The 25,764-nt window shown below is 40.4% G+C and overlaps 1 protein-coding gene and 1 pseudogene across 1 annotated transcript; both read left to right on the plus strand.

Annotated features, from left to right (window-relative positions):
* The window catches only part of LOC132214657 (probable ribosome biogenesis protein RLP24), a 28,832-nt pseudogene extending 19,911 nt beyond the window's left edge, over positions 1-8,921 (plus strand).
* An 8,300-nt stretch (positions 8,922-17,221) lies between these two features.
* LOC132214545 (large ribosomal subunit protein eL39-like) lies at positions 17,222-17,426 on the plus strand. The gene has a single exon (XM_059661915.1). It carries the CDS (start codon positions 17,271-17,273, stop codon positions 17,424-17,426), a length of 156 nt encoding a protein of 51 aa, XP_059517898.1. The 5' UTR covers positions 17,222-17,270.
* The last annotated feature ends 8,338 nt before the right edge of the window (positions 17,427-25,764 follow it).

Genomic DNA, 25,764 nt, shown 5'->3' on the forward strand with positions numbered 1-25,764 from the left:
CATCACAGGTGATGGTATTAGGAGGTGAGACCTTTGGGACATGCTTAAGTCATGAGAGTGGAGCCCTCATGAGTGGCATTACAGTTGACCCTTAAACCACACAGAGCTTAGCGGTGCCAATCCCCCACATAACCAAAAATCCACGTATAACTTTTGACTCTACCATTGGCCCTTTGCATCTGCAGGTTCAACAACTGTGGATGGAAAATACGATTGGGAATCCACCATTGGGAATGCAGAAATACTGTTTTCCACGCGTGTTTTGTTGAATCCCTGGATGTGAAACCTGTGGATTCAAAGGGCCAACTGTATTTATTGAAAAAAATCTGAGTTGCGGGCATATCCCCAGTAGAGGGTGTGCAGGAGGCAGTTGATCAATGTTTAAAAATCTGAGTTAAGTGGACCAGAGCAGTTCAAACCTGTGTTCAAGGTTCAACGGTAGTGTCTTATAAAAGAGGCTCCGAAGAGATCCCTCACCCCTTCCACTTGTGAGGATACAGTGAGAAGTCTGCAACCTGGAAGAGGCCTCTTACCAGAACCCAGCCATGCTGGTACCCTGATCTTGGACTTCCAGCCTCCAAAACGGTGAGAAATAAATGTTTGTGTTTATATGCCACCCAGTCTGTAGTATTTTGTTTAGCAGCCCAAACAGGTGTAGAGCAATTAACTTTTTTAGTACTTTGATGAGAGGGAAACTTGATAAAATCACTATGGAGAGAAACAGTGCTCTTTCCTTGCACCTGATTCCTGCCAGCGGTTTTTAGGAAAATGGACAATGCTTATGGTAAGTTTTGTTCTTCAATATTCCTGAATTTTCTCTCCTTCCAGGAGCACTGGAAGACTTCTCCCCAATTCCGTGAAGATGGGTTGGCCATGTCATTTGCTTTAACCAATGAAATGTGAGTGTAAGTAATGTGCGTCACTCCTGGGCAGCTCTCGCAGCTGGTGTGCTTGGTCTCCATGCTGTCATTTTCCTACTGCTATCATCTTGGGAATGTGTGTATGGAGATGTCGTAGACGGAAGCAGTCTAGAGAGAGGAGCTAGCAGCTGCCCTGGAGAGTCACCTACACCCACAATGGACTAAAAGAAGCCTTTTAAACTACCGACATTCTATGGTTGTTTGTATTGCAGCAAAAACTAGTTTTCCTGCCTGACAAATGCCTCCCCGATGACCTAATGCTACTTCCGAGTATATATTTTAGAGAAGTTCTAGCAAATGTGCACAAAGAAATGTTAGATATTAATAGTAAACAATTAGAAAGTACCTAAATGTCCATCTAACAACAACAACAAAAATGAATGAATGAATCGTATATTCTTAATATTTTTTGGGGGGAGGTTGCACCTTATTCCCTAAAGGCTGGAACAGCAACTTGCTTCTAACAATGGAATACAGCAGATAAAAACAAAACAAAACAAAACTGAAGGGAATGGAAGGCAAGGAGCCGATGGAAGTACGTGACTTTAGGAAACAGTGTTTTGACTGAAACACTGTAAGGCTAATGACAAATGATCTGTATACAAACACTGAACTGTAGTTGGCAAATTTGTTTCTCAGGGATATGGGTTAGGAACTCTTGAGATTACTTTGTTTTCATACTACAGTTGATATATACATTTGTCCTTAAGAAGTGAAAAAAAAATTGGTAAAATCTGAATAAATTCTGTTTTTTAGTTAATAGAATTATACCAAGATTAATTTCTTAGTTTTCATAAATATTCTTTAGTTATTTAAAATATGTTCATAAAATTGAATACTGTATTACAGTTAAAATTATTCATTTACATAGATAAATCTCAAAGAAAAGATGAGCAAAAAACCCCCCTAAGATACGTAAGTATTCTTATAGCTTAATTCTATTTATATAGAGTTTGAAAATACGCAAGAAAATTTGGTTATGAATATTTAATGTACATAGTGAAAGTAGGAAAACATACAGGCAATGGTAGAAGTTAACTTTAGGTTGGTGTTTCCTCTGCAGAAAGAGATACATTAAAGGATGAATGGTTGATATATATTAGTCTTTGATAAGTTTGTAAATTTCGTAGTAATATTTTGTTCATTCTAAATCTTGTTCAGTTATGTAGGCTCAGATTGCATAGTTTTTTTCATTTCTTTTTAAAGGAGTGTATCACTCATACAACTTGGGTTTCAGCTGAATCTGCTTTTTAAAAAATCCCTTCAGTTAAATCTCTGCTCAAACTTTGCCCCCTCAGAGAAGCCCTCCTTTATTTAAAATAGTACCCCAATACTCCGCTACTATTTATTCTCTTATCTGATATATTTTTCCTCATAGCATCTCTCATCTCTGACATGTTATTATAGATGTTTACTATATTGTCTGCAAGGACTTTGCTTATTGCTATATCCCTGATGCCTAGCACACAGCTGAGCATATGGAAGACACTCTATAAATATATATATTGATGGGGGGGGGGCTCAATGGGGAAAACAGGGGAGCATGTGTAATACTTTCAACAATAAAGATACATTTATATGTATAAATATATATATATGAGGGAAAGATGGAATGAATGAATATTCACGGAGGCAAGAGGAAAAGTACATATCTGGTCTTTGTTTCTGCTTCACATGGCTCTTCAACAAGATGGGAACATTCCAGACCAATGTTACTCCAGCTGGGAGAGGGCCTTCCCAGGGAAGTTCTGAGGGAGCTGGGCTAAGACCTGCCAAGGTGGGGTGCCTTTTCGTTTAACCTCTTCCCTAATGACCTCTCCACAACCTTGGCAGCGCCCTCCTTTTTTCCTTGTTGAAGACTCTTCCTCAGTGGGTTTAAATACCACTGGACCTAGGACTGACCTCTTAAAGCTTTCCTCAGTCCCTTAATTAATGAGGATCTTTGCCTTTCCAACCAAGAACAATGTCACCGAACTCCTGTTTCCTGACCTTTCAGAAAACTCAAGGATGTGGGACAAAAGTCACACTATAATTAGCCAGATCGATTCTGCTCTGCTGCCGTTGCTCTGTACAACCTGTCTTGTTAGCCTGACCGGAGTTTTCTTAATAAAGTCAATATCATGTACTCTGTTTTCTTGTGAAGTTTGAACATTGGTTGTATTAATTTTTTTACCCAGTATTTCCTTGGGCACTAAAGTTAAGATTACTGGTATTTTTTCTTTTTCTTTTATAACATAGTCATCACGTGAATCTTTTAAAATCTTTAGTATGAATTTGAAAACCAAGTGTGGTATAATAAGTATGACATTTTATTTATCTAATATCATTCTTTTAAAAAAATAAACTTTAGTGTTTAGAGCATTTTAGTTTCATAACAAAATTGAAAGTGCAGAGATTTCTCTTATACCTCCCACTTCGACAGTCATAGTCTCCTCAATTGCTCATTTCTTTCTAGTGTGGAATACTTTTTCATTGTCTGCATTACTGTTATGAAATAATTCATTCAATTATGAAGGAAATTTTGGTTGCTTCCAAGTTTTGGCAATTATGAAAAAAGTTGCTACCAACATTTGTGCACAGGTTTTTGTGTAGACATATGTTTTCAACTTGGAGAAACATCAAAGAATACAATTGCTGGATCATATGGTAAAAATATGTTGAATTTTGTAAGAAACTGCCAAACTGTCCTCCCAAGTAGCTATACCATTTTGTATTCCCAGAAGCAATGAATGAGAGTCCCTGTTGCTCTGCCTCCTCACTGGCATTTGGTATTGTTTTGACCATTTGGGTAGGTGTGTAGTGGTCTCACATTGTTCTTTTAATTTGCAAAGGAGTTCGAAGTAGAGGAGTACCATTAAAGATGATCCCAAACTCCTTTGCATGATAAAAAATGAACATGTGCCCAGCCGGTGTGGATCAGTGGTCAACCCATGAATGAGGAGGTCATGGTTTGATTCTTGGTCAGGCCACATGCCTGGGTGGCAGGCTCAATCCCCAGTAGGGGGCATGCAGGAGGCAGCTAATCAATGATTCTCTCTCATCATTGATGTTTTTATCTTTCTCTCCTTCTCCCTTCCTCTTTCAGAAATCAATAAATGAACACGTAACTCCACGCTCAACTTTGATAATTTCATCACTCTGCACCTCTAAATCTCTAACCTCAAAAATTTCTCAAAATCATCTTTCTTATGAGTTGGGGCACACTTGTTTATAAAGAAAAAAAATAAGCCAATCTTCCTACCTCTCCCCAAAGTCATTAGGTTAAGTATCATATTGGAATGTTTTGAGACCAGGTTAGAAGATGTTGCCATTGCTTTGTGTTTTCCCAGAAAAAAACACATCATTCCTAAACTTGGAAGTCATTTACTCTGGGGAAAAACATCGAAAAGTCAGCTCCTCATCTCAAAAACCCCACTCCCATCGGTCATCTGTTAAAATGTTCTCTGCATCTATGAGTCTGCTTTCATTCTACCCATTCATCCATTTTGTTTTTGTGATTCAATTGTTGATAGATATGTATTTATTGCCATTTCATTATTCATATTTTTACCTTTCTTATTTTCTTCTTCTTCATAAAGAAGATTCTTTAACATTTCATGCAATGCTGGTTTGGTGGTGATAATCTCCTTTAGCCTTTTCTTGTCTGAGAAGCTCCTTATATGTCGTTCGATTCTAAATGATAGCTTTGCTGAGTAGAGTAATCTTGGTGGTAGGCCCTTGCTATTCATCACTTTGAATATTTCTTGCCACTCCCTTCTGGCCTGCAAAGTTTCTGTTGAGAAATCAGCTGACAGTCTTATGGGAACTTAATTATCCATAAGAGGTAATTAACTGCTTTTCTCTTGCTGCTTTTAAGATTCTTTGTCTTTAACATTTTGCATTTTAATTATGATTTGTCTTTGTGAGAGTCTCTTTGGGTTCATCTTGTTTGGGACTCTCTATGCTTCCTGGACTTGTATGTCTATTTCCTCCACCAAGTTGGGGAAGTTGTCTGTCATTATTTTTTTAAATAGTTTTTAAATTTCTTGCTCTCTTTCTTCTCCTTCTGGCACCCCTATGATGCAAATGTTGGTATGCTTGAAGTTGTCCCGAAAGCTCTTTACACTAGCCTCATTTCTTCTTCTTCTTTTTTTTTCCTGTTCTAATTGGATGTTTTTTGCTTCTGTATATTCCAAATCACTGATATGATTATTGGCTTCTTGTACTCTACCATTGATTCCCTGTAAATTATTCTTTATTTCAGTTAATGCATTCTTCATTTCTGACTGGTTCTTTTGTATGTTTTCCATGTCATTTTTTTATGCTGTTGAAATTTTAAGTTCATTGAGCATCCTTATAATCAGTGTTTTGAACTCTGCATCTAATAGATTGTTTGTTTGCATTTTTTTAAGTTATCTTTCTTGAGTTGTGTTCTGTTCTTTCATTTGGGACATGTTTCTTTGTCTCCTCATATTGGCAGCCATCCTGTGTTTGTTTCTATGTATTAGGTAGAGCTTCTGTGTCTCCCAAGCTTGGTAGAGTGGCCTTATGTAGTAGATGTTCTGTAGGGTGCAGTGGCACAGCCTCCCTGATCACCTAAGCTGGGCACTCTAGGTGTGACCCACTCTCTGCTGTGTAGGTTGTATACTCCTTTCTGTTGTAGTTGAGCCTTGATTGTTGTTGTAATGTCAATGGGAGAGATTTACCCCTGTGCTGATTTACCCCCATGCTGATTGGCTGCAAGGACTGGATCTGACCACCAACAACTGTGGAGGATCAGCTGTACAGGGGCCCATCCCACAGAGCAGGACTTACTTCAGTGGGGCTCTGGTACCTGCTGAGTTTGCCATTTGAGTGTGTTGCTTGTGGAGGTGGTTGAGTGGTGCTTCTCTTCCTGACACTGGAACCCTTTGCTGGGGAGCCTGATATGAGGCTGGGACCCCTTGCATCTTAAGGGAGACCTTCCCAGTTGAGGTATTCCTCCCAATTTTTCCCCACTACATGTGGGTGTGGGACAGGTCCATGCCACGTCTCTGCCCCTCCTACCAGTCTCAATGAAGAAGCTCCTTCTTAGTTGTAGGACTTCCATTCAGCTAGATTTCAGGTGATTCTGAATGATGGTAGTTCTGTCGTTTAGTTGTAATTTTGATGTGGTTGTGGGAGGATGTGAGAACTGTATTACCTACCCTGCCATCTTGCTGGGAGCCTGGTATATTTTTTTCTCCATCCATTTTCCTTAAATCTGTATGTGTCGTCTATTTAAAGTGGGTTTCTTGTAGACAACATAAAGTTGGGTCTTGTTTTTTATCTACTCTGACAATCTCTTTCTTTTCTTTTTTTTAAATTAAATCTTTATTTTTCAGATTATTACAGTTGTTCCTCTTCCCCCCGCCCCATAGCTCCCCTCCACCCGGTTCCCACCCCACCCTCTGCCCTTAACCCCCCCCCCACTATCCTCATCCATAGGTGTATGATTTTTGTCCAGTCTCTTCCCGCACCCCCCACACCCCTTCCCCCCTCCGAGAATAGTCAGTCAGTCCACTCCCTTTCTATGCCCCTGATTCTATTATATTCACCAGTTTATTCTGTTCATCAGATTATTTATTCACTTGATTTTTAGATTCACTTGTTGATAGATGTGTAGTTGTTGTTCATAATTTGTATCTTTATCTTTTTCTTCTTCTTCCTCTTCTTAATCTCTTTATTTTCATTGGTCTCTTTATACTATTGATGTTTAAAATTATTATTGATATAGTTGGATTACTTTATTTGCTAGTTTTCTATTGATTGCCCTTGTTCTTTGTTCTTCCACTATCTAATGTTATTTTTTAAAATATATTTTTATTGATTTCAGAGAGGAAGGGGGAGGGAAAAAAAAATTGAAACATCGATGACGAGAGAGAATCACTGATCAGCTGCCTCCTGCACACCCCCAACCTGGGCATGTGTCCTGACTGGGAAATGAAGCATCACTTCCTGGGTCATAGATCAATGCTCAACCACTGAGCAACACCAGCCAGGCTACCTAATGTTATTTTAAATATTATAATAATGTTTATATTTACAATTTATTGAGTATGTGCAGGTGCTGTGCCAAGAGTGTTACATTTATTATCTTACTTAGTCCATTTCATAATTCTATGATAAGAGTTATAATAACTAGCACTTACTATATACCTGTTAAACTCATCACAAACATTATTATATACATTATCTTATTTAATTTTCTCAACAACCCTATGTTAAAGGTAATGTTGTTATCGCCACTTTACAGATGATTGATCTGAGGCTTAGTAAGGGCATGTAATGTATCAACTGTAGTCTTGTTTTCCTGTTAATTTTCCAAAGCAATCCCTAGTGTCCCCACACTGCCTTTGACAAACATCTTCCTTTAGTGCCTAAGGCTGAGCCCTGTCACTGCTTACTTGTCTCAACAAATGATAACACCTGTATATCCTTTCTTTAAGTTTGCTTGTCCTTTTCTAGACTGTGAAGGCTTCTTTTGCTCCTATTAAATTTTTTTTTTAAAAAAATGTTTTATGTATCTGTGTAAGTAGCAGTGAGCATAAAAGCTGAAGTATAGTGTATAAAAAGTCTCTTCCTTGGCATTGCTCTCTCTCCACTTCCCTTCTCCACTATAGTAGGATGCTATTGGTTAGTCCGCAGCCTGGGTTTGGTAGTAGATGGCCAGGTAACCAGCCCTTCCCTTTGACCTCACCACACCTGCACCTCTGCAGTGCTGGAGCCCTCTGTGGAAAAGGTCAGGACATTCGCTCCTCTCCTCCTATTCTCACACTTCCTATAATAACTGTCTTCTCCTGTTTCAGCTCACGGAAAAGCTTTCTCATGCTCATCTGCTCACATTCAATGCAAGAGCAAGCCACATTGTCTTTGCTGCAGGAAGCCACAGACACCTGCAGATTTACCCCTGTAATCTGGCCCTTGCTCTCCAAGTGTGGTCAGAATCCCTTGGTAGCTTGTTTAAATGCACATTCCCTATTATCACTTTCACAGATTTTGATTCATAGGAATAGGTGGAATAAGGAATCTGTGTTTTAATACCCCTTCTCCCTCAGAGATCTTACTTTAAATATGTTCTTATTGATTTTTAGAGAAAGGGGAAGAGAGGGAGATAGAAACATTGATTGGTTGCCTCCTACACGACACCCATTGGGGATCAAGCCCACAACCCGGGCATGTGCCCTGAACAGAATAGAACTAGCAACCTTCTGGTTCATAGGTCGATACTCAACCACTGAGCCACACTGGCTGGACCAGAGATTGTACTTTAAATTCCAAGAACCAGATAAACCCTGGCCACGGCATGATGTTCATTTGCAACGATTACAAGGTGTTCAGGTTCTGTAAATCCAAGTGTCATTAAAAACTTGAAAAAGAAACACTAGCCGGTTTGGCTCGGTGGATAGAGCGTTGGCCTGCGGACTGAAGAATCCCAGGTTCCATTCTGGTCAAGGGCACTTGCCTGGTTTGTGGGCTCGATCCCCAGTGGGGGGCGTGCAAGAGGCAGCCGATCAATGATTCTCTCTCATCATTGATGTTCCTATTTCTCCCTCTTCCTTCCTCTCTGAAATCAATAAAAATACTTTAAAAAAAAAAAAACTTTAAAAAGAAGCACAATCTTCCCAACGGTCAGGTGGACTAACGCATTCCATAAAGCAGCTGGTAAAGAGCTTACAGTGGATAAGTCACTTGAATTTGAAAAATGTAGAAATGAACCTGTCAAAGACCAGCGAGAGCTGTGGAATAAAACGATTGATGCAATGAAGAGAGCCAAAGAATCAAACAGAAACATCAAGCTAAATTTGTAATGAACAGGTTGAAGAAAAACAAAGAACTACAGAAAGCTCAGGACATCAAAGAAGTCAAGCAAAACATTTACCTCATCTGGGCCCCTTTTGCATGCAAAAGAAAGCAGCTGAAAGACAAAATGATACAAAACTACAAGAGCATGTGGACATGGAAGTTGTTTCTGACAATATCACTGTTTCACCATTTCTATGAGTGCGTTGGAAAATCTCCTTTAGAGACTTAGAGCATCTATTGATTTATTTTCTACATAAGGTAACTCAAATGAAAAGGTGATTAAAAATGCATCTCTTCCACATTGCTATCTGCAGAACATCAGGAATTATGGATGCTAGATTGCATGTCAATATTAAACCTTCACTGGTAGATCATGAGAACTCTGTAAATACTGAGTGAATTGTGGAGATAAAATGATCATGCCATTTGGATAATGGCATCAGAGAGCATTTATGTAATAACTAATGACAAACACACATGGCTAGTGATATATAAAATAAAGTTTTCTTTGCAGAAAAAAAAAATTCCCAGAACCATTCATTGATGCAGGCCCATCTGGTCTAGGAGAGTGTGAGGGTAAAGCGTAATGAAAGCACACCCTCACTGCTGTTGCCCTTGACTCCTCCTTTGGCCTTCTCATGTCCCTCTCTACCCCAGTTCCATGGGTCTTTGCATAACTGGCTGCTACCATGATGCCTGGCTTTAGGGCTCTCCCAGCCCCTTGGCCTACATAGTCACTTTATCCCAGTGTAGCTGTGATGTTTATCATTTTTTTCTAGCCCTTGCTTCATTGCCAATAATTAGCTCACACCACGTTCTGACCCCACTGATTGGGAGGAGCCCAATAGCCCATGGTGCTTATGCTCTGGGCCATGCAAATTGGGGGGACCTGACTTCAAATCTCAACTCCACTCAGTAACATGATTATGTGACTTAGTCAGATACCAGATCTCTTTGGGCCTCCTCTTTCTTTCTTTCTTTCTTTCTTTCTTTCTTTCTTTCTTTCTTTCTTTCTTTCTTTCTTTCTTTCTTATTTTTTCAATATATTTTACTGATTTTTTACAGAGAGGAAGGGAGAAGGATAGAAAGTTAGGAACGTCAATGAGAGAGAAACATTGATCAGCTGCCTCCTGCACACCCCCTACTGGGGATGTGCCCACAACCAAGGTACATGCCCTTGACTGGAATCGAACCCGGGACCCTTCAGTTCGCAGGCCGACGCTCTATCCACTGAGCCAAACCAGTTAGGACGGGCCTCCACTTTGTAAAATAGAACGAGGATATTTGCTACACTTATGTCAAAGAGTTAATGAATGGAAAGAATGGGCTAATGATGCATCCTAAAGGGAAGGTTGTGACATTTCTGGTAAAAGAAAATATTCAAATTAGTTGGAATGATCTTTTAGAACATTCTTTTATGTTGAGAGAACCTAACCCCCAGGCAGGGGTCTATAAGTAGTGGGGAGCACGGAGAAGTTTGCCTTTTTACAAAACGTTTAAAAGGGCTCCTACGAAAGCTGACAACCTACCATGAAGCCAAGATCAAAGCTGTTCTCTTTTAAATGAAAAAAGAAAAGATAAAGATAACTTGTTATGTTTGTCTTTCTTCATGTGGGGTGCCTTCTCAGAGCTTGCTACTTTGAGAGTGGGAGCCAATGCCTTTAAGATAAAAACCAACATTCTCGCTTGTGAAATTGAAAGGATCCCCGCAAATGATGTGTTAGTGTCGGGGAGAAAACTGTTCTTGGGGACCTGGAGGCCTTCACAGCTGCCAGGTGAGGCCCTTGAGTCTGCTCAGGCTACTTCCGAGGAGGCCCCAGAGAAACATGGAGCACTCAGCATCTGGGCTGCTGGGAACCAGAAAGTGGTGCCTAGCAAGGCTCTGTCAGGCCTGGAGTTCTCTCCTCCCAGACCCGACTGCTGAGGGTGCCCTCTGGAGGTTTATTCGCTCTTGAAGTATTTGGCTCCTGCTTTTAACAGAATTGGTAGGTGTACACAGTTAAGAGTCTAGCATGTGGCGGGTGCAAACCGCAGGTTGCAATTCCACGCTTTAATTGTACAACAGGACTTTGAAGCAGGCCTTTCCCAGGCTGGTGGCGTGCATGGGAAATGCCTTGTAGATATGGCTCACAATAGGGAAATCCTCTCCTGTAGACTTGTGATTGGGGCAGAAAACCTCAATAAAAGGCTGAGCTGTGAGCTATTTTAAAAGAGAGATTAACACTTATTGTAAAAGTGCTAATCACTGATTGAATTAATCAAGGGCCAAACTACAAGGTGTTAACAAGAAAGATTAGTGACTTTGGGTGTGAATATTCAAAACCAGGGATTGTGAAATCTGGGACCAGAGGTTTTCCTGGGTACACAGCAGAAAAAGAACAAAAAAAAAAAAAAAAGAAAAAAAAAAAAGAACAAATAGAAGGCAAGTTAATGAACTGTTACTTTTACCTAGCCGTTTTCTCTTGAGCAGGCTGAGGAATCATTGTGAAAAACATTAAATGCCAAGTGCATGGAACAGTGCTTGGCTTATAAGAAGCACTTTATTGTTACTCTTTTCTTGTCTATTAAGGTCTACTGTTAGGACTATCAACTGAGGACGAGTGTGAAACTTTTGTTTTCTTTAGAGAAAGAAAAATGCCTGGCTCAATTACTTAAAAACAAAACAAAAAAAAACTGAAGCCTTATTTGCCTGCAGGAAATTGAACAGATCTTAAATGTATAGTTAATCTCAACTACTTTAATGTTATCATACACGTAGTTGAGCTTAAAGGACTGGGGGAAATGCTTCAATGCTACGATATATGCTAAAATTATGTTCACCTACTTTCTGGAAAAAGTGATCTGTACTCCAAGAATCAAATAGCCAAGAAAATGAAACTTGAAAGTGAAATGAGAACATATAAGGAAATGGTTGATTCAACTAAACAGCTGTGTCCAAATCACTAAAACTAGATGAAATGGTTCCCTAGGAAGTCTGTATTTGCAGGGAACACAATGGGAGGGCAAAGGGGAGGAGGTGGGCACCTGGGGGCAGTTGCTTGGAGAATGAGGAGCTTTGGGAAAGAATATGATGAAAAGGCTGAACAAATCCAGAAGGAAAACAAAGAAACTGAAATAGATAATATATTAAGTGGAGTTAACTTGAAAAAAATCATTTAAAAAAATCCGTGTGGAGCAATCGATAGTTGAATGAGTGCCTTTTTAGTACTGAATTGAGGAAGGAGGAGGAAGGCACTAACATTTATTGGGACTTACTAGGGTCATTGAATGGCTGGGAAGAGTAAAAGGATAACTTGGTTTAGGCCTCCAGCCCAAAGATGACTTCACATTTAAACAGTTCCAGACTAAGGACCTTAATTAAATAGGCGATCCATCCCCTTTAAAAAATTATCTTTATTATTGAAAGTATTACAGATATTCCCTACCCACCCCCCATTCACCCCTTCCACCCCCCCAACCCCACCTCTCAGGCTTCACCATAGTTGTCTGTGTCCAAGGGTTATTTATGCATATAAGTTCTTTGATTAATCTCTTCTCACCCTCCCCCTCTCCCCCCACAACTTCCCTCTGAGATTCATCAGTCTGTTGCATGCTTCCATGTCTCTGGATTTATTTTGTTCATTAGATTCCACATATACATAATAATAGGTGATCCCTTTTAATCCTCACTATAATCCTACAAGATGGGTGATATTACAGCTAGAGAAACTGAAGCTCAGTATGAAGTCCTGGAGATATCTACTCAGAATAATTTTTTTGCTATAAATCAAATGGATCCAAAGTTGTTCAAGCAATTATCCAAATTTCCTTATATAGAAAAAATGTGTTTACTGTTTAAATTAAGTAGAGTTATTCAGGTAATTGGCATGTTTAAAATTTTCGTCACCTAGATCAGCACTGCCCAATAGAAATGTAATGTGAGACACATAATATGATTTAAAATCTTCTAGTAGTCACATTTTTAAAAGCAAAAAGAACAATTTAAATAATATATTTTATTTAATATATAATTTCAACATGTAAACAATATACAACATTATTAATGAGCTATTTTAATTTTTTTTATATTAAGTCTTTGAATTCTGCTGTTAGATTCAGGCTATTTCAGTTTGGACTAGCCACATTTCAAGTGTTCAGTAGCCACATGGAGCAACCCCATTGGACAACAGACATATCAGACTATGTGAAGTGCACTGGTACACGTATCAGGCTAAGTACACTGGTTCTAACTTTTGGAGATAAATGACCCAGGAGGCCACAAGTATGAGAGGCCCCTCAGGATGCGAATGGGTGAATGGTGAATACCTCCTTTTTTGCTTTTCCAGAGGAAAGGCCATAATTTGATTATTTATTTGTTAATTTATTAACTTATTTATTTATTTAGTCCCCAGCACTGATACATATAAAGCAAAAATCATGTTTGATCCAATGGCCTCTGACTGGTCCTCAACCCCCTCTGGAACAGCTACTGTTAGCAGTGTCATGCTTCTAGGTAGATTTGTATGCGTTTACATACATGCATACATTCAGAAATATTTTATTGACATGATTGTTTTCAAAAAATTGGTGAAATAGCACATACGTTGTTTCCCAATTTGCTTTTCTCATTTAGCAAAATGGCTTTGAGAACTCTTCATGTTGGTAGGTTTATCAACCTCATTCTTTTAAACTGTTGCATAGGAGTCTATAATTTATTTAACCATTTCCTCATCAATGGATGGGCTCTTCCTAATTTACTATTGTTATTAGAACAGCAATGGATATAGTGGCCTCTCTTTGATGGTGAAAATACCATCATTTTCAGAGAGGAGGACGGCAAGTCTGTAGAGACTGAGAAATTAAACAAATTATTCAAACTGTATGATTGAGGGCCACTGACAATGCCTCTTTGACTTCCCCAAGCCCTCTCTTAAAGTTACACCATTTCCCTCAGATGTTCAAAATAAGTTAGTGCAAGTGTTTCTTTGCTAGAGGATACCTCCATTTTTCAGGGTTTTGGAACTGGGATAGAGAATGAATAGAAACAAAAGAATTAAAGCCCAGAATAGGTAAAGTCTCCAGCCAGAATGACAGTGTGATTCCAGTTTAGAAAATTCACTGGGATTCTTCACATCCTGGCCTCTGTCCTCCAGGTCCTCACAGCCCTCACATTGCTTCTGGCTGCTCTCCGATGTCCTGACCCAGGCCTGCCTTCTCCTCTCTTCCCCACTAGTGCCCCATGTTCCAACATTCTTCATCACTGTAATCCTCCCGAGGGATTATATTAATTAATTTAGTATTTAATTCATACACAATTATGACAATTACCAAGAGTCCTCTAACCTTCCTAAGGAGACCCATACTTTAAAAGATGTGTTAAACTGATGATTTTTCTATCTCTTTATCCATCCATTCATTCAACAAACATTTAGTGACTATCTACCAAGTACAAAGCACTGGTTTAGGTCCTGGAGTTGCAAAGATGAAATAAGGTCTTCTGATACTGTCAGTGGGGCAGTAATCTTTGGGGTGGCCTGGGAGGAGTGTGTTATAAGGGAGCCATCTCAAGGTTCTACCCAACACAGTATTTAAAGATAGTAGGGAGATAAAAGTCCTTGTAAAGGTGTTCGAAATGGACCATACACTCTTCCACTCCACACCGTCCCTAGGTTTCCGTCCCGCTTCCTTTTGGTCCCCATGTCCTGGCTGTGGAAGTTCCTTTGCTTCTCTCTCCGCAGCACCGCTGCCTCTCATTTCAGGTAAGGAACAAATCTGGCACCTCTGGGGCAGTGGCACCAAGAGCCCACGGTGCAAAGGCATCCTGTGATGAACTATTAAGTCTCATGTGTGAGACAGATTTCCATGCCAAGCATATACTGCTTAAGTACGTGATAAGTAACTTCTTCCCCACTGAAGTTCTTAATAAAATCATTAACATACTATGTTTAATAGTGAATTACACATTGTAGAATTATACTAACCTAAAATATGTTTACAATAGGTTTCTGCTTCCTCCCCTCCCCCATGTTGACCAGATAGGCCTGGCATGGACCCAAAAAAGATTTTATATTAGTGAGGTTGTGTAAAAAGAGCTTACCTTGTGCAAAAGGTACCCCCTCTTCCATGAAACAAAAAGGCCTGAATGACCACAACTCATTTAAAGTGAAGATTAAACATTTTAACAAGGACAGTGCCCTAATTCAGCAAATTTTATTTAGGTCCAAATGCATTGCTATTGGCAATGAAGAGCAATTCGAGAAGCCATAACCCAAGACAATTATTGTGAGGGCCTTTAGAGTTTCCTATAAATTTCCCCCGTTGACCTCAGAGCCAACGCTCGACCACATAGTCAAATATTTGTATTAGGTGTTCCTGTGTTTAACACACTAATTAAAAAGATGGAATTCTTTGATTCTATCTCAAATCATTTACTTCTAATCTCTTTCTGGAAAAGCCTGCTGGATAAATGGAACTAAGAGTACGCTTTCTAAAAGGAGGCCTGAGCATGTTGCAATAAATCCAGGGGCGAAGGACATTAATGTACCTGAAGTGCTCTTAATGAACCCATGGTAGCGATCATCCTTCCAGGCCTGTTTCAGGGACCTTTATTTGGAAGGTTATAAATCCTTTGAGAAATGACTATAATGGGGAAAAGCTTTACCAAAGGAAACTTGAGTTCAAACAGCTAAATGCGCTGGCCAGAAAGGCAGGTTTAAGGACAGGTGAGGAAGCCATGACACTTTGAGGCATTAACTCAAAAAACTTGTCTTTGGTGAGGTTACATGACTGGTCCTGAAATGTATCCAGAGGAACCAAAATACCATTTGGAATTCTCTCCATTGACCCTATAATAATGTACTTCTCTTCCCTTCTTTCCTATGTCCAGTTAGGGATGGGAAGGACTTACAAAGAGATGCCATCCAAAGTATGGGAGGACCACTTGCACCGAATCACCTTGAGGGAATTACCATGAATGAGCACTCCTAGGCCCAACCTCATTCCTACTGAGCCAGAAACCTTTGTGCTGGTGGTAGTGGTGGCAGGAGTGTGTGTGTGTGTGGGGGGGGGGTGGAGGTGGTGGTGGTGGTGGAGGGGGGTGTTGGAAGACTTGGATTCTGATTTTTTTGTTTAAAAATTTTAAATATTTATCAATGTAATTTAAAATAACAATAATAAAAGCATTACATGCTAACATACATATCTCATGAAAAATAATTATATTTTCCAAAACAACAAATACTTTTGTGAGAAGAGTGGTATTATTTTATATTTTTTCCAACCTCGTTAATATCTAGCTTTAGTTAAGGACAGATGAATTCTCTTTTCTATTTCTACATTGAATCTGTTAAGATATGTTGTTTTGGTTGAAGTCTGGCCTCAAATATATTTTTATTGATTGCAGAGAGGAAGAGAGAGGGAGAGATAGAAGCATCAAAGATGAGAGAGAATCATTGATTGGCTGCCTCCTGCATGCCCCCACTGGGGATCGAGCCTGCAAACCAAGCATTTGCCCTTGACCTGGGACCCTTCAGTCCACAGGCTGAGGCTCTATCTACTGAGCAAAACTGGCTAGGGCTATAACCTTTAATCTTGTGATTAGATTTTTAAAACCTACTCCTTTTAAAAGTTTTATTATTAATTTAGCTAGTCACTATTCTTCTTGATTCTTGTGGTTTTAATTTGTTTCATTTTTCAAGTTTATTTATGTTAAGTTTACTTAAGTTTTAAGTTTTTTTCAAAGTTCAGTCTTAAATTTTTTTTGTTTAACTTTTTCAGTGTTAACTTGTTTTTCCCTTTGTCAATATGTCATAATTTTCTTCTTTTGATTTTTAGATTTCTGGTTTTATTACTTTTGCCTATGTTTTGTTTTCTATCTAAATATCTGAATTGATTTGTATTCACTGCTCTTTATCTGTTTGCTTTAATGTGGAAGTATGGCCACACGTGTGATGCCAAGGTATCCTGGCATCTATTACCTAATGTGCTTCTCTGACTAGGGGTATGTTGATTAGAGTTTGAAGGCTGAGAGAAGGGGAGGAGTCTGTAGTTTCTTTAGTGGGTAAAAGGAACTGGAGCTAAAGGATGAATATGGTGCATTTTCTTGAAGGATCCATTTTACTCAAAGTTCTGGGAGGGGGAAAAATTCAGATCCTTGGAGAGAAATTATCAATATGAAAAGTGCTGTCAACTTTAAAAAATTCATCCCACGCTTCAAAAATTGATAGACTCAGTGTAGCAACATCTCCATTGTAAACCAGTGAGAAGTGTCCAGATGATATTTGTGTCAAATTTGTTAACCCAAAGGCTTCTGCCTTCTATTTCCCCTTTTTAATACCCCCTTTAAAATTAAAAAGGCCCTCTCTCATTCAGGCTTGCCTTTGACAATCCCTTCAGTTTCCTCCTGACTTGCTAATTTTCTGTCTTTCCATAACAATTGTCCCATGAAGCATCAGTTTCTCCTCCTGGGCCCAGCTCATAGACAAAAGTATGGGTCTTAAAACACTGAGCTTTCATTCCTTCTCTCTCTTTCTCTGCCATCGAGGTGCATGCGTTTGATTCTCCTTCACCATGTCTTCCCACAAGACTTTCAGAATCAAGAGGTTCCTGGCCAAGAAACAAAAGCAGAATAGGCTCATTCCCCAGTGTTTTCAGATGAAAACTGGTAATGAAATCAGGTACAGCTCGAAGGGGAGACATTGGAGACGAACCAAACTGGGTCTATGAGGAATCACACATGAGGGATGGCTCACATATTTATGCGGTATCCAGGTTGCCTGCATCTTTAAATGATTGAAAAGATCACTACTGTCTGGACAGTTGGGCATTTTAATTGGGAAATTATTGGACTCATGCTTTTGCTCTGTTGATTTTCTGTCTGCAGTAGTAGGTTGGTTCAGTAATAAATGTGTGAGACCTTTAAGAAAAACAACATTGAACTTTCCTTCTGTAACATGTCATCCTCAGTGTGGCAAGGAATTGTGTTTTTCCCATGTGTTGCTCTGCCATAGCACAGTACTGATGCACTATAGGTGTTCAATGAATGTTAAATGAACAAGAGAACGAATGAATGGGTGCATGGATGAATGCATGCATGTAAGGCTAGATGGCCAGCATTTAGGATCACCCTTGACTTCTTTTTTTTTTTTTTTAATATATTTTATTGATTTTTTACAGAGAGGAAGGGGGAGAGATAGAGAGTTAGAAACATCGATGAGAGAGAAACATCGATCAGCCGCCTCCTGCACATCTCCTATTGGGGATATGCCCGCAACCCAGGTACATGCCCCTGACCGGAATCGAACCTGGGACCTTTCAGTCCGCAGGCCGATGCTCTATCCACTGAGCCAAACCGGTTTCGGCCACCCTTGACTTCTTGACTGCCAAATGTAATGACCTATTCTCAGTTCTCATTATTGCAAACCTTTCTACAACATAACCTTCTCAACTTTCTCCCCTGCCTCTTATCTCTTTCTTAAATATATTTTCCCCTTTGGCTTTCAAAATAAAATGCTATTCTGGCATAACCACAACCCCACCAAATACTTAATTCTACATCCTTTACTGGTTCTTATTTCTTCTCCAGGCTTTAACTGTGGACATCCCAAGGCTCAGACACTGGACTCATTCTTTATTTTCTCTCTAGTTCTACCTGAATAGTTGTCACAGCTTCAACCCTCACCACCATGCTGATAACCCCCAAATCTATATCTCTAGCCCTGACCTATCACCTGAGCTCTGGCCTGTTATCTCTGCCTGCTTACTATTGGAGACATCTGCTTGGATTTCCCACTACCATGTATCCCAAACCAACTTCTTCAGATTACATTTTCCCTCAGGGGAAAAGGTATGTGTGTATGTCGGGGGTATATTTTACTTGCTTTGGTACTACTGCAAACAATAATAATAATAATAATAATAATAATAATAACAACCATATTCTTATTACCTATTATCCATCAGGTTATTTAACCCTCATAACAACCCTGTAAGGTCAGACTTATCTGCCTTTTTATAGGTAAAGAAACAGGCTCAGAGAAGTTAATCTGTCCAAAATCACAAAGCTAGTTATGTGAGATTCAAATTCAAGATTGAATCCCAAATCTCAAGTTCCTTCTGCTATGTCACACAACTATAACATTTTAAAATTAATAGCTAAATTCCTTGAAACGTGGGAACATCAATGATTTCCATGAGTCCTTGGATTTTGGCATGACCTACACATCCCTCCATTCACAATGTTTGCCAAATAACAGATGGTGATTAAACATAGAGGGCAGACCTGGGTTCAATCTCAGTGCCTTTAGACTTAGGCAGACTTGGGTTCAATCTCAGTGCCATTATTTACATGAGAGGGCAGGGTAGTTAACCTTTCTAAGGCTTTTTACTCATCTGTGAAATGAAGACACTCACACCTATCTTCCAGGAGTATTGGGAAGAATAAATGAAAGAATATACATCTAGAATTAAATGGAATCTCCATCAAGTGATGAATGGATAAACAAAATGTTATATCCTATATAATAAAAGCCTAATATGCTAAGTGTCCGGTTGTCTGGTCATCTGTTCAACCAATCAAAGTGTAATATGCTAATGATATGCTAAGACCGCTCAACCACTCGCTATGATGTGCACTGACCACCAGGGGGCATACAGTTAACCAGTTGCTATGATATGCATTGACCACCAGGGGACAGACGCTCTAACCAGTAGGTTAGCTTGCTGCTGGGGTCCGGCTGATCAGGACTGGAGCCCTCCCACAGTCCCTCCCCAGCTGGCCAACCTCCCGTGTCCCTCCCTGGCCCCGATCGTGCACTGGTGCGGTCCCTCGGCCTGGCCTGTGCCCTCATTCAATCTGGGACCCCTCGGGGGATGTCAGAGAGCTGGTTTCAGCCCGATCCTGCAGGCCAGGCTGAGGGACCCCACTGGTGCACGAATTTGTGCACTGGGCCTCTAGTATTCACATAATGGATTACAGTTGACCCTTGATAGGGGCTAGGGGTGTGGACAGTCACAAGATTGAAAATTTTCATATATCTCCTAGCTGGCTCTCTGCATACTCAAGATTCCCAAACACTGACTGAAAATATCATTTGGCAACTAAAAGCAATGGCGTTCTGATGCACTCTACAACATGGATGAACCTTGAAATCATTATGCTAAGTAAAAGATAAAAGACCACATGTTGTATGATTCCATGTATATGAAATATCCAGAATAGGCAAATCTGTAACACAGAAAGTTGATTAGTGGTTGCCTGGGGCTGGAGGTGGGGTGGGAGAAGTAATGGTGTGAGGGGAATTGCAGTGACTGCTAATAGGTACAGCGTTTCTTTTTGGAGTGAGACTATTCTAAAACTGATCGTGCACAACTCTGTGGATACATTAAAAACCCCCCATTAAGTCAAACACTTTAAATGGGTAAATTATTTGGTATGTGAATGATAGCTCATCAAAGATGTTTGTTTTTTTCCTGCAAAAAGCTTTATTGTTTCATTTGGTCCAATGCATGGGAGAGGGCTTCAGGGTGGTTAAAAGAATGGCTAGTAGTTTCGGGGTGAGGATCAGGTAAAAGACTGACACCAGAGGATGCAGAGGGGGTCCCTCAAAGGCCTCTGGGCTCCAAAGGCTCCTAGTTGTGCTTGAGGGTGAGCCTTTCTAAGAGATACTCGCCCAGCCCAGCCCGGGGCCGGCAGCCTGTGGATATTAGTCAGGTCATCTTCTTGATGAGCTTCACCTCCTCGCCCAGGAAGTGGTTCTCCTGGAAGTCTCAGAGCTGAGGGGCTGCGCGGGTAGAACCAGGGCCTGCAGCTCCCATTAGGGCCTGGCCAGGTTCCTCTCCAAGGCCAGGGCGCCTTCCATGGCCCTGAGTTTCACCCACTCATCTTGGGGAGGCTCAGCACGTCCTGGAGAGAATGTGGCCACCACGCTGGTTTTGCAACTTTAAGAGCCGCTCAGCGCCCTCGCGCTTCTTGTCCTCCACTCTCGGAGGAAATGGCCCGCGCCCTGGAGAGCCACATCCTCGTGTTGGAACAAGAAGCCCAGAGAGAGGTAGGTGGGAGCCTGCAGATGCAGGCCAGGCGGTTGACGGCAGCCTCCCCCTCAGTGGAATAATTCTGACGGGTTTGGGAGCTCATGGTTGTTCGGCAATAGGAGTTAAGGTAGGAAAACGCCCGGTGTGTTGGCTGGTCTCGAAGGTGGCTCTGAAGGTGGTGTGGGGATGAGACGCTGGAAGGTGGTCGGAGGCTGGAAGAAGGGGCGTCCCTGTGTCTGTTCCATCCAAACACTGTTGAAGCAAGAGTCAGATCCAGGACGCTGAGGGCACTGCCCAAAGATTTTTTTTTTAAAATGTATGTCAAAGGTTTAGCACATAATTGGTACTCAGTAACTTCTCACTGTTCTGACTTTTTCCTCTTTGCCTGGTTTGACTCCAGCAATTGATTGTGAACATTTGCTCCTACTTGCAATGCCCTGGCTTTTCATTAACTTAAGTACAGGCTCTCTTTTCGCCCTGGTTAAACACCTGGTGGACTGACTTTGTCTCCTTTACAGGCACTTTAGGATTCGGGGGCAGTCTGCCTGCTGTTCCTTATTGCTTGATTTCTGTGGTGGCCTGGGCTCTCCTGAATGTGCCCTCCTTCAAAATCACCTTCCTGGTCTACCTTTCAGACCTTCCCCCTCTCCTCCTCAATCAGCAAACACTTGATAGGTAACAACCTTATGCAGAGCACCACTAGGCATTGCGGGTGGTGCAAAGGGCTCTCTGACTGTGGTTGGGGAAGTAGCACACATATAAAAACACAACTGTGATGACAACACATGCCTGTTAAGTATCAGCTGTGTAATTCCCACATAGGTGCTACGGAAGTTTAAAGAAGTGGGAGATCATTGGTCAGGGAAGTCTTCAAAAAGCAGTTGGTTTTTAACTGGGTAAGCTTCACATTGGTAGAGAGAATGGGGTGTGTGTGTGTGAGCAAAGGCATAGATATGTGTCTTTCTTCTTCCCTTTCTCTTACTGCCCAATACATTTATCAGGCACACATGGTAATGCTACACCCTGGGGTTATAAAAATAAAAAAAGGGTAAGATTGAGTCCTGCCCTCTGGGAGCTTAGTGGTGTGGAGAAACTGGACACACAAAGAAATGACAAGAAATCCATGAATATAGAAGAGCAAATAAGATACTTTTCTGAGTTTGTGAAGACATCACAGAAGAACTGACGTTTGGATGTTTAGAGTGAAGAGGTGAGGAAGCAGGTGATGTTTCAGGTCAGGAAGAGGTGAGGAAGCAGGGTACCGCAAAAGCAAAGGCCAGGGTCATGCAGGCTGGGATCAAAGGCTGGGGGCTGAGGCTGTTAAGGTGTGTTGGGGCTTCATTGTGAAGGCTTTGTGTTTTGCGTTAAGGCAGTCAAAAGGGTGGACCACCCTTTCCACTTGTTTTAGGCAAAACCAGCTAATCTCAGTTCTTTCTTTCTGCTGTCTCTTGAACATTAGCCTTGTTTCAATACTTTCTGAAGCACGGGCGCTTTCTTACTTTCATTAAACGCTGAATGCTGTCAAGCCATCATCTCTTGAAGCCATGCCATATGGGTCCTCAGGGAAGGCCTTCCTCATCTTTTACACGTCTTAATGGAGGGCAGGGAGGGAAGCTTGATAGCAACCTCTGGCAGAGACACCAAATTCAGAATCAAAATCATGTTGATCCTGCAGGTTTTTACCTGTGGGCAAATGCAACATGTCTGTTACATGCCTTTCCAGATTTTATTTTGATTAAAGCATTTTAAAATGTAGGCCCAAACCACCCAGCAAATAAATCTTTATAATGTTCCCCAATGAAATTAGTACACTCTTTATGAAAATTTTCTTTCTATATCCTGAAAGATTTAAGATATCTTTCTAAAAAAGTAAATCTCTTTGTAGATAACTGAGGATTAGTAGAAATGTATGTAACACACTCAAATGTACTTGAGAAGTATTTTTAAACGGAGCACTGTACAGATATTATTTCTACTACCTACAAAGCAAAAATGAGATTGTAGTTTCCAAACAAAATAAAAGGGTGTTTGTTGACTGAATTCATACTCATTTATCATGTTTTCCTGTATGTATTAATATCTTTAACTGGCCAGTCAATCATACAAAAATTAAATCCTCGGTAAATCTTATCAGTACCACAAAAATAATGGCATTTCTGTTTACAAGGTGTTCAGAGCCTTTGATAATGACGGCAGACAGTCAATAAACACTGAGACATTTACATGGTCAGTAGGAGCCTGACTAAACTATCTAATCTTTCAAAAGACAGTCAACACAATGAACTCTAAACCTAATCCTCTCAAATACTGGAGAGACAGTTTAGTGCTTTAAATACTACTCAACCCCAAACCCCACACTAAAAAGAACCATTAAGGCTTTCTCTTAAACTCACAGAAGAGGGACGTTCTGATTTCAGTTCTATTTTCTGATGGCAAATCTTTAGTTTATAATCTAAGTTCAACATCTGTGATTTGTGAACAGTGACATGTATTTCAAGTATTGTAGGACTTGACTAAAATGGAAAAGAGGAGTGGTATTTGACACTTATTTTAAACCTTTAAAATGCCTTCTTTTTTTTTTTTAGATTTCAAGAAAGTAAAACACATTACTTGCTGGTTTTGTTTGCTATCACCAAGTAAACTCGCATTAACTCAGAACTCCTGGATAGTTGGTGCTATATTTATTGCTGCTTCTTTTTAAAAAGATGCTGAAAGGAAAAAAATTCTATTAATTACCCATTTTCTTTCCTAGGCCTGTGTAACCCAATGAAGATAAAGGTCTGAAAATTCTAAAATCCTGACAAGAGGTTTGCATAAGGGAAGTTGAGAATCCTGACTATCCAGCCATCAATTTGGATATTAAAAGAAATTTTGGGTTTTCAGTGCCAGAGAGAGAAGGAGAAAGAAGAATTTCAGCATGACTTGTATAAATACCCTCTGAACAGATTAAAAAAATGTTTTTATTGATTTTAGAAAGAGAAAAAGGGAGAGCGAGAGATAGAAATGTTGATGAGAGAGGAACAGCAACATCAATTGGTTGCCTCCCGCATCCCCCTACTGGGGATGGAGCCCACAACCTGGGTATATGCCCTGACCAGGAATTGAACTGGGGACCTCTTGGTCAACGCTCAACCTCTGAGCCACACCAGCTGGGCTTGATGATATTTTTGTGTTGTTAGTCAATCATATGATGATACTTGGGAGTGCATTTGTTAGTTACTGGCTGGAAAAAGTGAGCCCTGACATTCCACTCAGAAAGCGGTTTTCCTGAGGTGTTTTCTATAATTGTGCACTATATTTTTTCTTGTACACCATTCTGCCTGTTCCTGTTTAAAGAGTCTGGTCAGAGAGGTTCTGATTTATTGCTCCATTCCACACCTGGGACAAGAGTGGGACTCTAGGAAGAGTACCCTTGCTGCTGGTGGAACAGCTTTGATGAGCCACTTTCAAAACAGATGCAGCCTTGCCTTGGAAATTGTCTAACACAATAGAGCGCCTGAGGCCTGATGTTCAATGCTCTTCAGGCTGTAGAAACGAGAGATTGTTTGGCTGACCTGGCATTCTGCCATGTCCGAGAGCCCACTGGAATCTCGACTTTGTTATTTGCAGGAAATGGCTGGAAGTCTATGAAAATCTGGAATCCAGGAACAGGATTGAATCATGCCACGTTATGAGGTCACTCTCTCTCTGTATCAGGTCGGTGATTGAGAGGGAGGAGGCTGGGTGAGTGGGGGAACTCACATGGGCAAGCCCCTAATTCTAGCATCTTTGGTCATCAACAAGGCTTAGATTTAAGAATTTCAGGCTTTTTTGTTAGTGGACATACAAATACTCTGTGAACTTGTGGATGAAAAAAAGGGGGGAGATTTCTATGGAAAGTAATCTCACAGGGGGATCTATCTGATCATAAATTCCTAACTGGGCATGTCATGGTAGGTAGTCATGCCCCAGGAATATAACTTCTTTACTAAAAGGCTTATCTTTGCCTTAAACCAGCCCTGTCCATTGTTTTTGTGACTCTGGGTTAATACACCTTCGAACTGCTCTGCATTCAAACCCCTCATTCTAAAGCAGGCACGGGAATACATATTATTAATTATCCTGCAATCCAGTCATTGTCTTGCTTTCTTTCAGCTTCATGTAATCTTCCTTAGGTTCCCTTCCTAATTTCAAATGCATAAAAGAAACTGAAAACTGTTGTTTTTGGAAGCACTTATCTCAGTCTGTTGAGATCTTGCTTCCAGGTGTATCCTCTGTTTGGCTCAAATACATTTTTGTAAAAATTCTCCACAGTTTGGACATTCTTATGTCGACAAGCTCCAACAATCCTTTGACTCCATTAGAACCTAAAATCCATTGAGTCAAGTATATTTTCATTGCCCCTCACTCCTTTCATGTCCTTCCTTCCTTCCTAACGCAGTTTAAATCTGTGGTCGAACGTTTTAATAACGCTGTTGAATATACTCATACCTCCCTTGTGCCTAACCTTTGTTAAATTCAACTTTCCCCTACTTCATTCACATGGTTGAACTAAGCTGAAAAAAAAAAAAAAAAAAGCAAGCATACTACCAAGCTGACTGGTCTCCTTTTACATTTCTGATTACACATTTAGAGGAACCTTCAAGCTACCTAGCAATCATACTATATTTCCCTAGGCCTTGCATTTGTTCACTCTACTGGAAGACTTTGCTTCCTATATACTGAGAAAATGGAAGCCATCAGAAGAAAACTTGCATAAGCTCCCACAACCACATCTACCCACCTACCAGCATCTGGGCTCATACTCTGCCTTCCCTCCTGTTCTTCTAGGTGAACTCTCCACACTCTTTACAAAGGCCAACATCTCTACCTCCCAAACAGTCAAGTGTAGTGCTGCAGGTAATCCTCCTCTCTCTACTACATCATGAATTTCTCCGTCTCTTTCCCAGTACCATATAAGCATTCTCTCATCATAAAAAACACTATAACCCCCAAACCCAAATTCTTTTGATCCCTCTTCTTGCAATTTACCCTTCCCCATGTTTCTCTCCTT

This window comes from Myotis daubentonii, chromosome 13 (assembly GCF_963259705.1).
Source record: "Myotis daubentonii chromosome 13, mMyoDau2.1, whole genome shotgun sequence".
NCBI classification, from domain to species: Eukaryota; Metazoa; Chordata; class Mammalia; order Chiroptera; family Vespertilionidae; genus Myotis; species Myotis daubentonii.

Bases quoted from the DNA above. Each gene is read 5' to 3' on its own strand.
- LOC132214545 (XM_059661915.1), top strand. From the start codon at position 17,271: ATGTCTTCCCACAAGACTTTCAGAATCAAGAGGTTCCTGGCCAAGAAA.